The 12,566-nt window shown below is 40.6% G+C and overlaps 1 protein-coding gene across 2 annotated transcripts; it reads right to left on the reverse strand.

The window, feature by feature from the left end:
• Window positions 1–247: 247 nt before the first annotated feature.
• On the reverse strand, window positions 248–11,834 carry PTGR1 (prostaglandin reductase 1). 2 transcript variants are annotated; one of them, XM_005425329.2, is made up of 10 exons: window positions 11,691–11,834; window positions 10,930–11,036; window positions 9,019–9,064; window positions 8,274–8,333; window positions 6,908–7,075; window positions 4,973–5,090; window positions 4,532–4,687; window positions 2,949–3,054; window positions 1,823–1,941; window positions 248–912 (listed from the first exon to the last, which is right to left on the reverse strand). In XM_005425329.2, exons 2-10 carry the CDS (start codon window positions 11,033–11,035, stop codon window positions 802–804), a joined length of 990 nt encoding a protein of 329 aa, XP_005425386.1. In that variant the 5' UTR covers window position 11,036; window positions 11,691–11,834; the 3' UTR covers window positions 248–801. The 2 variants fall into 2 exon arrangements, with proteins under 2 accessions (XP_005425386.1, XP_030916410.1); XM_031060550.1 differs by lacking the exon at window positions 6,908–7,075.
• Window positions 11,835–12,566: the final 732 nt, after the last annotated feature.

Below are 12,566 nucleotides of genomic sequence, written 5' to 3' on the forward strand. Positions count from 1 at the left end.
CCAATTTAACACAGTAGGGCCATCATATTCATCTCACCTTCCAGGAGAGCCAGGGTAAACTCTATGGCAAGGTCAGCTCCAAGCTTGGACACCAACGACAAATTTCTCAAGAAAATTAGTAATCTATCCATATCACCTGCATTCAGATCTGCTGGGATAAACAAGTCCTTGTAATATTTTAGCTCTTCTGTGTTAACCATAAGGAAGTGAAAGAGAGAGTATTCCACAAATAGAACTGTAACATAAGCAAAGTATACACTCAGATATTTATTTTTCCTTTCCATATTCTCAGAATAACTGAGATAGCTACACTGTTTAATGAAAAAAATTTTAAAAAGCCAGCTAGAGGTTAAGCTGGAATCCCCAGGTGTTGTTAGCTTAGCTTGCTCTCCGCTCCTTGACATGGGTTAAAAAAAATCCCCCTTGCAAAGTTCTGGGCCAAATCAATGGGTAAAAATTAAATGTGCCATCAGTTAGCAAATCTTTTCAAATTGATTTTCCTTTCTACAAGCCTGCTCATAGAAAAGTTCAAGCTATTATTAAATCTATTACAGGTCTGATTTTCAGCAATTTTAAGGCACTTTGTTTTGTGTAGCTCTGGGAAGCAAGTCTCAATTTCTTCAGAAGCAAAGCAACAGGAATATACTTAAGACTTATTAGTCAAATTATTAATAGAATTTACCATCAACAAACATCTAGCAAAATGATTGAAACATACTGATCACATGATTTGACAAGTGAATTAAAAGCATTTGACAGAATCACATTCTCCTGTGCCAGTCTCCCAGGAATATCTGATCTTCACACTTTTACAACAGCTTTTCCAAGATTTTCTCCTTTTAACATTCCTATAAAAGCCATTGGCATGTTCTCAAATCCTTCAGTGACTTGTTCATGGCACTTCACCTTCCCCTGTCAAAAGTAAGAAAGAAAATTGCTGAATTTTCATCCACCAAAACAGAACAAACTGCAGCAATATTTTCTCCAGCATATATATTTCATTTGAAACATGCAAGCTGGCATGCACCAGGATAACTGCAAAACCAGGTGGGCTCTTGTGAAGATCTCCTTTTGCTGTAAAACCTTTTACCTGGAGTCATAACAGGAACTGCTGTAAAAATGTACCAGGACAGATTTATTGTTACTTGGTCCTCAAACAATTGACAGGTAGGGGATCGTTTACCCAAAACCAGGCCTGTCTCTACCCATACAGAAGTATGGAATTGCAAATCCAATGATTAAAACCTGACCCATCCCAAAACCTCAAGTTTGTAAAAGCTAGAGCCTCTTAGCCTTTACTGGTCACACTCACAAACTTCTCACAGCCATGAACTTGGTTACTAACTCAGCCTCCACCTAGAAAAATAAAATACAAGAAATTCCCTATTAAATCCCTTTAAAGCCCTGCTCCTAATACTATAAATTCATTCTTGCCAGTAACTTCAGCACAATACTACAATGGAAATCCTGGCCCATACTCAAATGACTGAATGAGAGATACAGGAATTTACTCTAACTATGAAAATTTCCATTATCAGATAAGTATTTTTGCATTATTCTGGAAGCATGCTTCTTCAAAGCCAACATGTATTCTGGATTATATCTGAGTCTACAAGCTGATATCACACATCTCAACAAAACAGAAAGGATCAGGCATATCTACTATAGTTTAACTGTCCCCAAGAGTCTCAAGGATCAAGGCAGGGAGAAGGAAAGCGTCATGCTGTGACCTCACCTAAACAGCTATGACAAGAAACCTCTTGCAGAGATGGACTCTGCAGTGCGAGTACACCTTACAAACAGCTGCCCTTTCCTTCCTTACCTCCATGACCCACTTCAGCAGGGCCTGCAGACCTTCCTCCCGGCGGCTGTTCCATTGGGTCACAAGAAACCCTTCCATTCGAAGCTCTTTGAAGATCATGGGAAGCTGCACATAAGGCCCTGCAAGAGAAAAGAACCAGCAAGCCACCTGCAGTATCAGTTTCATTGAGAGTAAGTCCCGATGCATAAAGTGAGCTTTTAGCCAGTAAAGATCACTGAATCACTTCCTTTCAGCCAGCGGCAACAGATATATTTTCCAAAGAGAATTTCCAGCACAACAGACTGAAGATTCATGGACAGTCACCTAGGGAGACAAAGGCCTGATCCCTAAAGCTGTGGAGCTAAACAATTCTGAAAACAGAATTTATTTCATTCAGAAATAAAGTGGCCTCAGCTTCAACTGAGTGACTTAAGCTGAATCTCAAAAATACTGTTTTAACAGCTTGTTTGATAGCCTGACAGGCTCTCATGCTCTCTCTAACTCTCAGGATCTGAGTTATAAACTCTAGAAAAACAGTTTCCTCGGTCACAAAAATGTCTGATAGCCTCCTCATTACCAAAAGCCTGTTCCATTTTTTAAAGTGATCTGATAGTCCAAAGCCAGTCAGCTACCAAAGAAATACTGTCCTTCAATTTATTTTAGAAAGCAAATCTGGAAAATTTAACGCTATTGAAAATGAATATTCATTCATCCACACTTCTCAGTAGTTTTATTAGTAGCTGAAACCTTACTGGAAAAAAAAATAACCCAGAAAGCTTAAGCTGCATCAGCTAAAAACCTGAAGGAAAACCATTATCTCATCTTAAAGTACATACTACTGTATAAATGGCATCATGACACCACACCGGCTGATCTATATCTGCATAAGGTCATGTGGAGTCCTGTTTTAAGTATCTTAGCCACTCCCTCATTCCTAATCAGCTGATGTCACAAGACAGGGGGTGCAAAGGTGGATGAGTGCATGTACACACAGGGAGCATGGTCCCAGTGTCCCACAGCAGGAGTTACCCAAATGTATACATATACATACACTTAAATGGCACAGGGAAGTGAACAGTAGACTGTCGTTATGTATTTCTGCCATCACCAAAGACAAAATAATTTTAGATACAATAAAGACCCACACCTTTCTGAGGCACAGAGTCATTGTACTGAGAGATGGCACCACAGACTGCAATCCTTCCATATTTCTTCATTTGGTTGATAGCAACACTGGCAAATTCTCCACCCACCTACAAGAACCAGAGCACGTGCAGCATTAGAGACAATCCAGTGTTTAGCATTGGCTGCCAAAATCTGCCAACATTGCATTGTTGCACCAACAGGTTCAATCAGGGGAAGTAACTTCCACTACCCCAAAGACTTGGTGGCTGCAGAAACCCTTGGATTTACACAGACCTGTGAGGACTCAATCTCACTCTTCCAAAAATTAGTTATGAATGTATGGAATTAGTTTTAATTCCAAATCTGCTTCATGAAGCTTGGTTTGGAAGCATCAGGCAGGACTAGCACCTAGATCCCTCCTCCTAAGGGTGCTAAGAAGCACCAACCCTGCTTTTCCCACACACCAGTATGCAATTTTACATCTTTATATTATGGTGATGCAAACTTTTTACTTTATGGCTCTCATCTCCAAAATAGGGATGTGCTGTGAAAAGAAACTTTTAATAGTGAAAAGCTGTGAGAAAATATACTGCTGTGCAGAGCTCTGCACAAAAGTTAGAAGTGAGAATGAAGGGAATGGACAAGACCATAAAACCTATTTAAAACCTTAGCTCCTGCCAAAGAGACAAGTACTTTGCCCCAACACCGAACATTCCTTTCAATTGCCAGAGAAAGGCGAAACACCACGGCCTTCATCCCTGGATTGGTAGAAGCACTTCTAAAAGACAAGCTAAAGAGGTGATGATGGTTTCCTTCAAAACGGGCAGCTAGCCAGGGGGTTTAAGGCCAGTATATCAGCTAATACCCCCGTGGCCAGGTATTATATTTTTTTACCAAGTATGATAACTATGTTAACTGTAGTAGGAAATCAAAAGAGACAGGGGTAGTTCTTTATCTTGAAAGTGAACTGACACAATTTAACTGCATCCATACTGTTAAATTTTCTTAGCCTTCAAAACAAGATGTTCACATTCAAACACCTATCAAGAACAGTACATTGTCCCCATTAATTCCAGCTATATTTGGAAGATGTCAGAAACTTTCTGAGGGCTTCTCCAGTAGATTTGCAAGTGGGCCTTGCTACTGTTTTGTTTCAGGTACCAAGGCAGCCCCCATGACCACATAATGTGGAGTCATCCACACTCACTCCCCTTTCAGCAATAGCAGAGAACTGCCTGTGGTCAAAGGTGGGGCCAGGAATGGACTGGATCAGTTTCATGTTACTGCGAATGTCACTTCCCAAAATGTGCCACACTTTTCAGAGAGTGAAGTAAAACCTCTCTCTCCATTTACAAACACTGCCAACAATCCAGCTTTGCCTTTTCGGTTTTGTTCTTTCTGTTACTGCTCAAGTCAGCTGCAGAAATATGTGTGGGAACGGAACAGAAAAGCAGTAAGCTCCTACAGACACCATTGCTTGATTAAATGGATCTCCACATTGAAATCCTGGTGTAGACTTCAATTAGATGATTACAATATTGAGTTCCTGCTACAGTTTAAAGAAAATTACAGATGCTCAAGGAAAGGCCTTCTCTCTGAACTTACATTGTCAAAGAAGCAGTCATAGCCATCAGGAGAGGCTTTATGCAGCGCTTCATCCAGAGATTTAACAGTCTTGTAATTAAAGGCTTCATCAAAGCCTATTTTTTTCAGATAGGCAACCTTGTCATCTGAGCCAGCACAGCCAACCACTTTGCAACCCTGCAAGGAAAGGAGAAAAACAGTTATAAACATCCCCTGACAACAGAGGCTGACACTCAGAGTGTGCTAGTTGAAGGGCTCACCCTTTAAGTAAGGCTGTTGTCAGTATATGAGCTCCTGAAACATCCAGCTAGATTTGCAATGTACTCAGGAGCTTTTCCATCTCAAGACCCTAGTGTAGGCATTCCTTCAGGGATGCTTGTCCTATGATCATTCATGGCCCTGTTGCCCTGTTTAAGAGCTAAGTCTTCTCAGCAGCAAGTATAAGCAGTTCAAGCCACTCACCCCAATTTTAGCGAGCTGCCCCACTACAGAGCCCACAGCACCAGCTGCAGCATTAACCAGGACTGTCTCTCCTGGCTTCATCTTGCAGACCTCCAGCAGACCAAAATATGCAGTGAGGCTGCAAAGAAAATGAAAGAATGTTCAGTGAGGAATAAAAGATGACAGACACACAGACATAATTTGACCACACAGATCAAAAATATTGTCACTACCAGCACAAGATTAAGTTTTCTTGTATCGTGAAATACAAAACTTAATCCAACCTTCTTGATTTGGCTTTTTCACAGCCATCCCAGAAAAAAACCCACAGACACACTGCTGGGAAAGAGATTGTTGAGGCAGAAATCTCTCTAAGGCGAAAACAGCTTTTGTTGTGCTCATTAGTCAGAAGGAAAAGCACAGATAACTAACTCTGTGACAACTCAGTTACATACTGGAGGAGATAGGAAATCCAACGCAGACAGAGGTCAGTTGCCAATTGGTATCTACTAGATTAAATTATACTCATCACAAATCAAAGCTGGCAGAAAAAGATAAAAAGCTTGCTGATGGGCTCCCTGCTCCAGAGGGCTACTGCGCTATGTCTACTGGGTGAAACACAGAATTGTTAAGGTTGGAAAAGACCTCCAAGATCACCGAGTCCAACCTTTGACCAGTTACCACCTTGACAACTAAACCTTAGTTTTAAGCGCCACTTCCAGTTGTTTCTTGAGCACCTTCAGGGACAGTGAATCCACCACTTCCCTGGACAGTCTGTTCCAACGCTTGACGATCTCTTCTGTGAAGAAATTCTTCCTGATGTCCAACCTGAACATCCCCTAATGCAGCTTGAGGCCATTTCCTGTTGTCCTGTCACTTGTTACCTGCAAGAAGAGACTCACCCCCATTTGGCTACAACCTCATTCAGGTAGTTGTAGAGAAGAGTAAGGTCTCCTTGAGCCTGTTTTTATCCATGCTCAACAAGTCCAGCTCCTTCAGCTGCTTCTCATCAGACTTGTGCTCCAGGTCCTTCATCAGCTCTGTCACCCTTCTCTGGATATGCCCCAACAACTCAAAGTCTTTCTTGTAGTGAGGGGCCCAAAACTGGAAACTGAACTTCAGGTCTCAGCAGTGCACTAGTAATCTGTAGGAACTACTAAAGTAGCTCATCAACTGGCCCAGAATCCCACAGAAGTCTTCTAATTTCTAAATTCAAGCTCAGAGCTTCCCACTTGGTCTCAACTGAAAGAGTTAACTGAATTCCTGTATAAGACATCTAGAAAAAACATGCATCTTGACTGATCTTAAAATGAAATCTGAGAAGTTCTCCACCACACACAATTTTACAATAATTTTGAAAGCCTTGCAGATCATTAGGACTGCCTAAGTCCTGATGTCCCATAAAAATTACAGAGAATGAAATAAGAAATGCAAGCAGATTACTGACAGATTCCAATAGTATATACGGATTCCAAAGCACAGCACTTTTGTCTGCTGCAGTGCAATTTAAAGACCATCTATTTTGCTGCATGATACAGCATCTGTCTTTTGCATTTTGGGGTTGATTCTGGAAATACAGTGAGAAAAGCAGAGCCCAATCAGTAAAAACAAACTAGTCCAGGCGCCAGCGAAGTTTGAGACTTTCCACTGACTTTAACACAGACTGAACTAGATTCTTTCCAGCTCTTTCTGGATCCTCTTTCTGACCTATTACAGCTCCTCAAGAAGAGGCACAATAATCTCCACGACAAATCTCCTCTGATGTTGAGGATGGGCTAAACTTCATGCCCTATACAGGGCCAGGGCATCCAGAAGCATGCCTTTTTTAGCAGCGTGAATAGGCAGTATGCTGGTAGAACAAGACAAAGATCAATACAAACAGGAAGAAACCTCCTGCACACCAAAATCCAGGGGATAGCTGCATTTTCATCTCTGCCTTTTCATCATCAAACTTACCCTGGCATGCCAACTGTTCCAAGAGCTAGAGATACGGGGAGTGATTCCGGCCAATTGGAAGGAAGAAGTTGTAGGTCTTTCCCATCAGAGATAAAATGAGTTCTCCAGCCCCTGCCAGCCACAACAAAGGCCCCCACTGTGAAAGCAGGATTTTTGCTTTCTACTACCCTGTTTAAAAAGTAAAATAAAATAAAAAAATAAACCACAAAAAAACAAAACCAAAACCACATCCTGTTAGAAACAAATCAATACTGGTTCTTCCATTCTTCCTGTGATTCAGAAAAGAAATATTTCACATAATGATTTTTAATCCATACCTGCTGATGCTGTAGGTCTCAAGTGTTTTTCCTGAAATGTCTACAAGCTCTTCTCATGAGGGAAATACTGGCAAGATGATTTTAGATTTAGCCCTGCCCACAATAAACCAAATTTTCACACACAAATGCCAACAGTTTCTTTGACTAGCACCAGTTTGGTTTGAGACCAGACCAGGCTTCTGTGACTTAGAATGCAGGAAAGAGGACACTGGAATTAAAGCACGGAACAGCAAGGAGCTGCTGATAGGCTGTCTGTTCTCAGACAACTTGGACCTCATTTAAAAATCGAAGATCCTGAAGATGGAACCCCTTGGGGTAATGAAACCAGATAAAAAGCAATATCTAAAATCATGGAGATATCCATATTAGCATCTCTGTGCCAAATGAAAATTCCACTTTCTTAGCTCAACAAGAAAACCGTGTTGGAAAGGGGTAGACAAGCAGCTTAGAATTATTAGAAACAGTTGACCTTCTGTTCATCAGACTTGGTTGTTAATTTATCCCAGCCCTCAATGTTTCTGCAGAGAAATGCAAGAGTCAAAGGCCACAGATATTCCTTGGCAGCAGCTTACAGGCAGCACAGCAGGAACAAACCAACACAAGGAAACATCTGCAGCTACATTACCACAAGCTTGGGAAAAGGATGGATTTAAGGTTAAATAACCCTTTGGCAGAGATATTTTCAGCTGGAGTAGACAGCATGCATGGCTGCAGACATGCAGCTACTAGCACATCAGGTTGTAAAATATGAAGTTCAAAATGTGCCAAGTACAATAGTTGGTCCTTTATACTTGTAAAAATTGCCTTTGAAGACATTATCACCAAAAACAACATACAGATTTTATCACAGGTACATATGCTCTCCAGAAAGGCAAAAGAGATTCTTAGAGGAAAAACACATTCCAACCACTTAGTGGTAAGAACGTCAGTAGCAGAAGTATGTAGACCCAAGTCAAGGAGGGGTAACATAGGCTGCAGATGTCTGGAGTGTCAGCACACTCCTGTTCTGATCTGCCATGCACATTAATAACAGGAACTGAAGGTCTTACCTGGCAACCTGCGTGCCTATCATTATGTCACCCTCCTTCATATCCCTTCGACTGTAAGGTCTGCAACACAGGCAAACACAGCTTACTGTGTGAAACTTTAGTAACGTTCCAGACACACTAGAACTAGTAGCAACTGTTTGACCCAGAAAGAGAGTATCTGTTGTTAACAGGTATCAATTAGCTTGCCATTGTAACAGCATGACCGGATGCTTTTCAGAGCCAGCTACTTGGGCTGGCGGGATGATAGCAATAATCTTCACAGCATGGTCCATCTGTACAAGAAGCCTGAGACCCAGAGAACTATCTCTGAATTTAGTGTCAACAATGCCTCTTCAAACTACCCAGTCTCCCTGTGCTTCAGCTACCCCCTATTGGGTATATCAGCAATGTCCAACTTAAAATGTGTGTACTTAAGTACAAGTTTGCTAAGTTAAATTAAGCAGGAGCTGCTACAAGGCTGCAGTCTCATTTGAGTACATTGCATTCCAGCTGAAGACATGACAAGGAACAACAGCTGATTCCAAGAAAAGTCTAGGGCAGCAGAAATGTTACCCCAACGTCTAGTTAAATCTGGCACACTTCCATATATTGAGTCTTGTAATTCACATACATTTTTGAAAAAGCACACAAAGGCATTGGGACACTGATAACAGCAGTGGGTGCTGCCCACTGCTGTTTTGAGGTTTAAATGGCAATTTAAATGAAGCGCTTTAGCCAGAAATTCGGAAAGGACAAAAAGGTATACCTCATGTAAGGATCAACACTGAGAAACACTGATTCAAGCAGCAACTCTGCAACGAAAGACAAAACAAATTCCTGGATATTATCAGTGCAGTAGAGCATAGTTTCCACCAGCCAATCTTCCAACTAAATTGATATGAACTCCAGACTGCTCAAAATCTCCCTTATCCCTTCTTTGTTTAGGAAAAACCTACCAGAAACAACTATGACATTCTTTAGTTTTGGATTATTGGTATGCTGTTGAAAAAGAAAATTTCCCCAGTGTAGCTTTAGCAAACTATCTTATTTTCAATCTTGCAATTTTGCATGTATCTCCTCTCTCTACAGAAGAGTGAAGCAGCCAGAGTTCCTAAACAAAACTCTCATTTAATTTCGATATATATAAAATGTCATGCCATGATTCAGCCAGAAGAGGGTGGCACAGGTCAAACACAAACTAACTGTCTGCCTTAAAGAGAAAGCATTAGTTCCTCTTTTCTAAATAGCCTAATCCACTTTACTCTCTCTAACAACACTAGTTCTTGGGAAAGACCTTGTTAAACATGTTTTAAACTTTTCATTTACACAGCACTTTTAGCGGTTCACCTCCACCTGCTAATATTTTTCATTGCCTGTGCTGCAGGGGTCTAGCTGGAAATGTACTCAGATGTTAAGTACCTTCCCATTACTCAAGAGTGAGCAGAAAGCCATGTAACATAACATCGCCTTTAAAAGTGTCACTGTTGTGTGAACTTATGCCTCTTTTTGCTTTAGGGTTTAAAATATGAAGGAAAAAAATACTCTTAATGTTCTTAAATACCCACACACATTAAATTTTTAAGTGTATCCGTAAATGTAAGAAGAATTCCATTTTCAAATATTTCAGTTGTAAACATAATTGGTACTTTAATATCCTTCTGGACAATTCCTTCTACACACCTTTTAAAGTGCGGCAAATTTTGTAACTGACAAATGGTGGGATGAGTCTCAAGAAAATACAGTACAAATGTTCATGTGAAACCAAAAATCGAAGTTCGTTCTTTTACCAACAGTCTTGCTATTGATATGATGATAAATTATCATATTCCTTAATCTCCTCCAGAGAAACACAGGAATAAAAACTGTCTTTTTTTTTTCTATTTATATTCAACATCTCTTCTTGTTGCAACAGATCAAATAAGATAAGGAACAACAACAACAACAACAAAAAATTTTGAATGCAGGCAGAAATCTTGCCATCTTTCTTCTTGAAATAAAAGATCAACCTTCACTGACTCCAGCCCCGAGGTCTTTCAGGCTCATTCCCAGTGCAGTCACTCTGCTCTCCCCTAACACTATCCTCAATATTTTCTCCATCAGCATGAAAAACTCCACTGAAAACCAACTGCTATAGGGTATCATGTTCTCCATATTTTTCCAAATGATTTTGAAAATCAAAGTAGATAAAAACATTTTACTAGTAAAACATGTTAGGAACTTAATACAGTTACTTCATTGGCTCTGAGTCACAGTCCACATCTCTCTCTCTGCATTAAACAAATTATCTTCTTGTGTTTGTTCGTTTTGAGGCCACATCACTTCTTCACGGTGATTTTCTCCATTTGCAAACACATTCCAATGCCTTTGTCATCAGGCAGCAAGTGTGATCAGGCAGCAGAAACTGTGAAAGGTAGGCCCCAATTGCTGTGTGATGGGCTTAGAATTCAATCATTGTTTCTAAGGGACTTATCAGAAGGCAAGGTGTCTTTGAAACCACCAACCCCATCAGTATACTTCTTCAGCAATTGTCCTTCTCCCTTAAGGTGCATGGCTTGTTGCAAGCCAGCAATTTTTGAAAATCCAAAGAGAAACATGCAGTTTTATAGCTCCATAGCCACACATCAGCAAACATATAACCTCCAGAAAAAATTGTAATAACAAGTAGCACTCTGCTCACCTCCATCCTTTAGATTTGGTAGCTCTATCTTTTTCAGGTCAAAGTCACTGGTTTTGGGAAAACCATCAAAATGCTTCTTCAGAGCCCATGCCTTGGCAATCACCATCCTGTGTACAAACACAGACAAAGCACACCTGTCAAAGCAATGCTCAACAGTGCCGGGCTGCTTGTGGGCTGGTTTAGATTTCATCAGGCAAAACACCTATCTCAATAATGTGCCATCACACAAGAAAGTCTCTGCTTGTCTCTGTGGTAATGTCACCAGATTAAGAAAATGTCAGAAAAGTCTCCTTATTGCATTAGCAACCCAGATCTTCCTCTGACCTGTCAGACCTCTCTGCCTGCTGGAAGCAAGTCATCGTGTGGGAAGTCATTCCAGCAAAATGTACAACTCCCACTCTAAAGATACTAAGGAAGGAAAATCTACTAGTTCTAGGAGGAAAAAATCCCTTTAGAAAATAAAACTAAAAACTTATGTCTATTGCCCCAGGTTTCCTATTAGCCTAAACTTTTACAAGCTTGAACCAAAGTGCAAATGAGAAAAACAAAGGTAAGTAAGAACACTTTCTGTGACATTCATCATATTGAAAGAAAATGCTTCTCCAACTGCTTAGAGCTTGGATTTAGAAGCACATTGCTACCAATATTTTCCATACAAGACAGAAACAAACAAATTACTTGCACTAATTCTATCCTCACATGTCCTCTTCCCTTCTTACACCCATGTGAATCAACAAGAACAAAGAAAGAGAAACTTATACTTAGAGCAGGCAGGCGAAAACTGGGTCTTCTGCTGACAAGTCAATAACCTTCTGCCTCGGCTCAGTCACAGGCTGGACTCCTTCAGTCACACACTTATAAAAGATGTAAAGGCCTGCTGTCCGTAGGTACCGCCCTCAGTACACTTCCCTAGAAGTAAATATAGCATAAGGCACACCCACTGTGATTCACCTTCTTCCCATTAAGATTTGAGATCAACCCTTCCAACCCCCCCAGTTCAGTGCCCAGCCAGCTGCACAGGCACATTGTCAAGCACGCAATGCTAAATGCATAAAACCCGTGGTTCTAGAACTCACAAAATACTGCAGTCAGGAGACAAGACTATCCATCACAACAGGAGTTTCTTCAAATTACATTTTACCCATCCAGCCCTGAAACTCTAAAGAGTTCTACCTCTGTGCAGAAATACCTAATTAAAAATTAATGTCCATTTCATTGCTCAATTCATACCTTAACACAGCAAATCCATTTGCCACTCATGGTGGGTGCCCTGACACATTCCCTGTTCTCAGCACAAGGAGAGTTTGAATGGCTAAGCCTATATCTATGAGCCACCTTAAGAAACAATAGCAAATTTTGGCATTTTGCCCCAACTATGTTGCAATGAGGAATGTAGCAAGGGAGAAAACTCTGCGCAGGGGACTGTCTTCAGCTTATGTTCTTTTTGTCAAAACTCACAAGTACAATATTGTAATATGTAGTATGAGATAATTTGTGCTTATATAAGATACACATGAAATAAAGTTGTAAATAAAATTGTGCATGTAAAAAAAATCCAAAACCCCTAAGACCACGGACAGTCAGGGGCAGATTGCCACACAGAAATTGCAAAACTCCAGACGGCAGCAAAGAAAGAA

Source organism: Geospiza fortis, unplaced genomic scaffold (assembly GCF_000277835.1).
Source record: "Geospiza fortis unplaced genomic scaffold, GeoFor_1.0 scaffold203, whole genome shotgun sequence".
Taxonomy (NCBI): Eukaryota; Metazoa; Chordata; class Aves; order Passeriformes; family Thraupidae; genus Geospiza; species Geospiza fortis.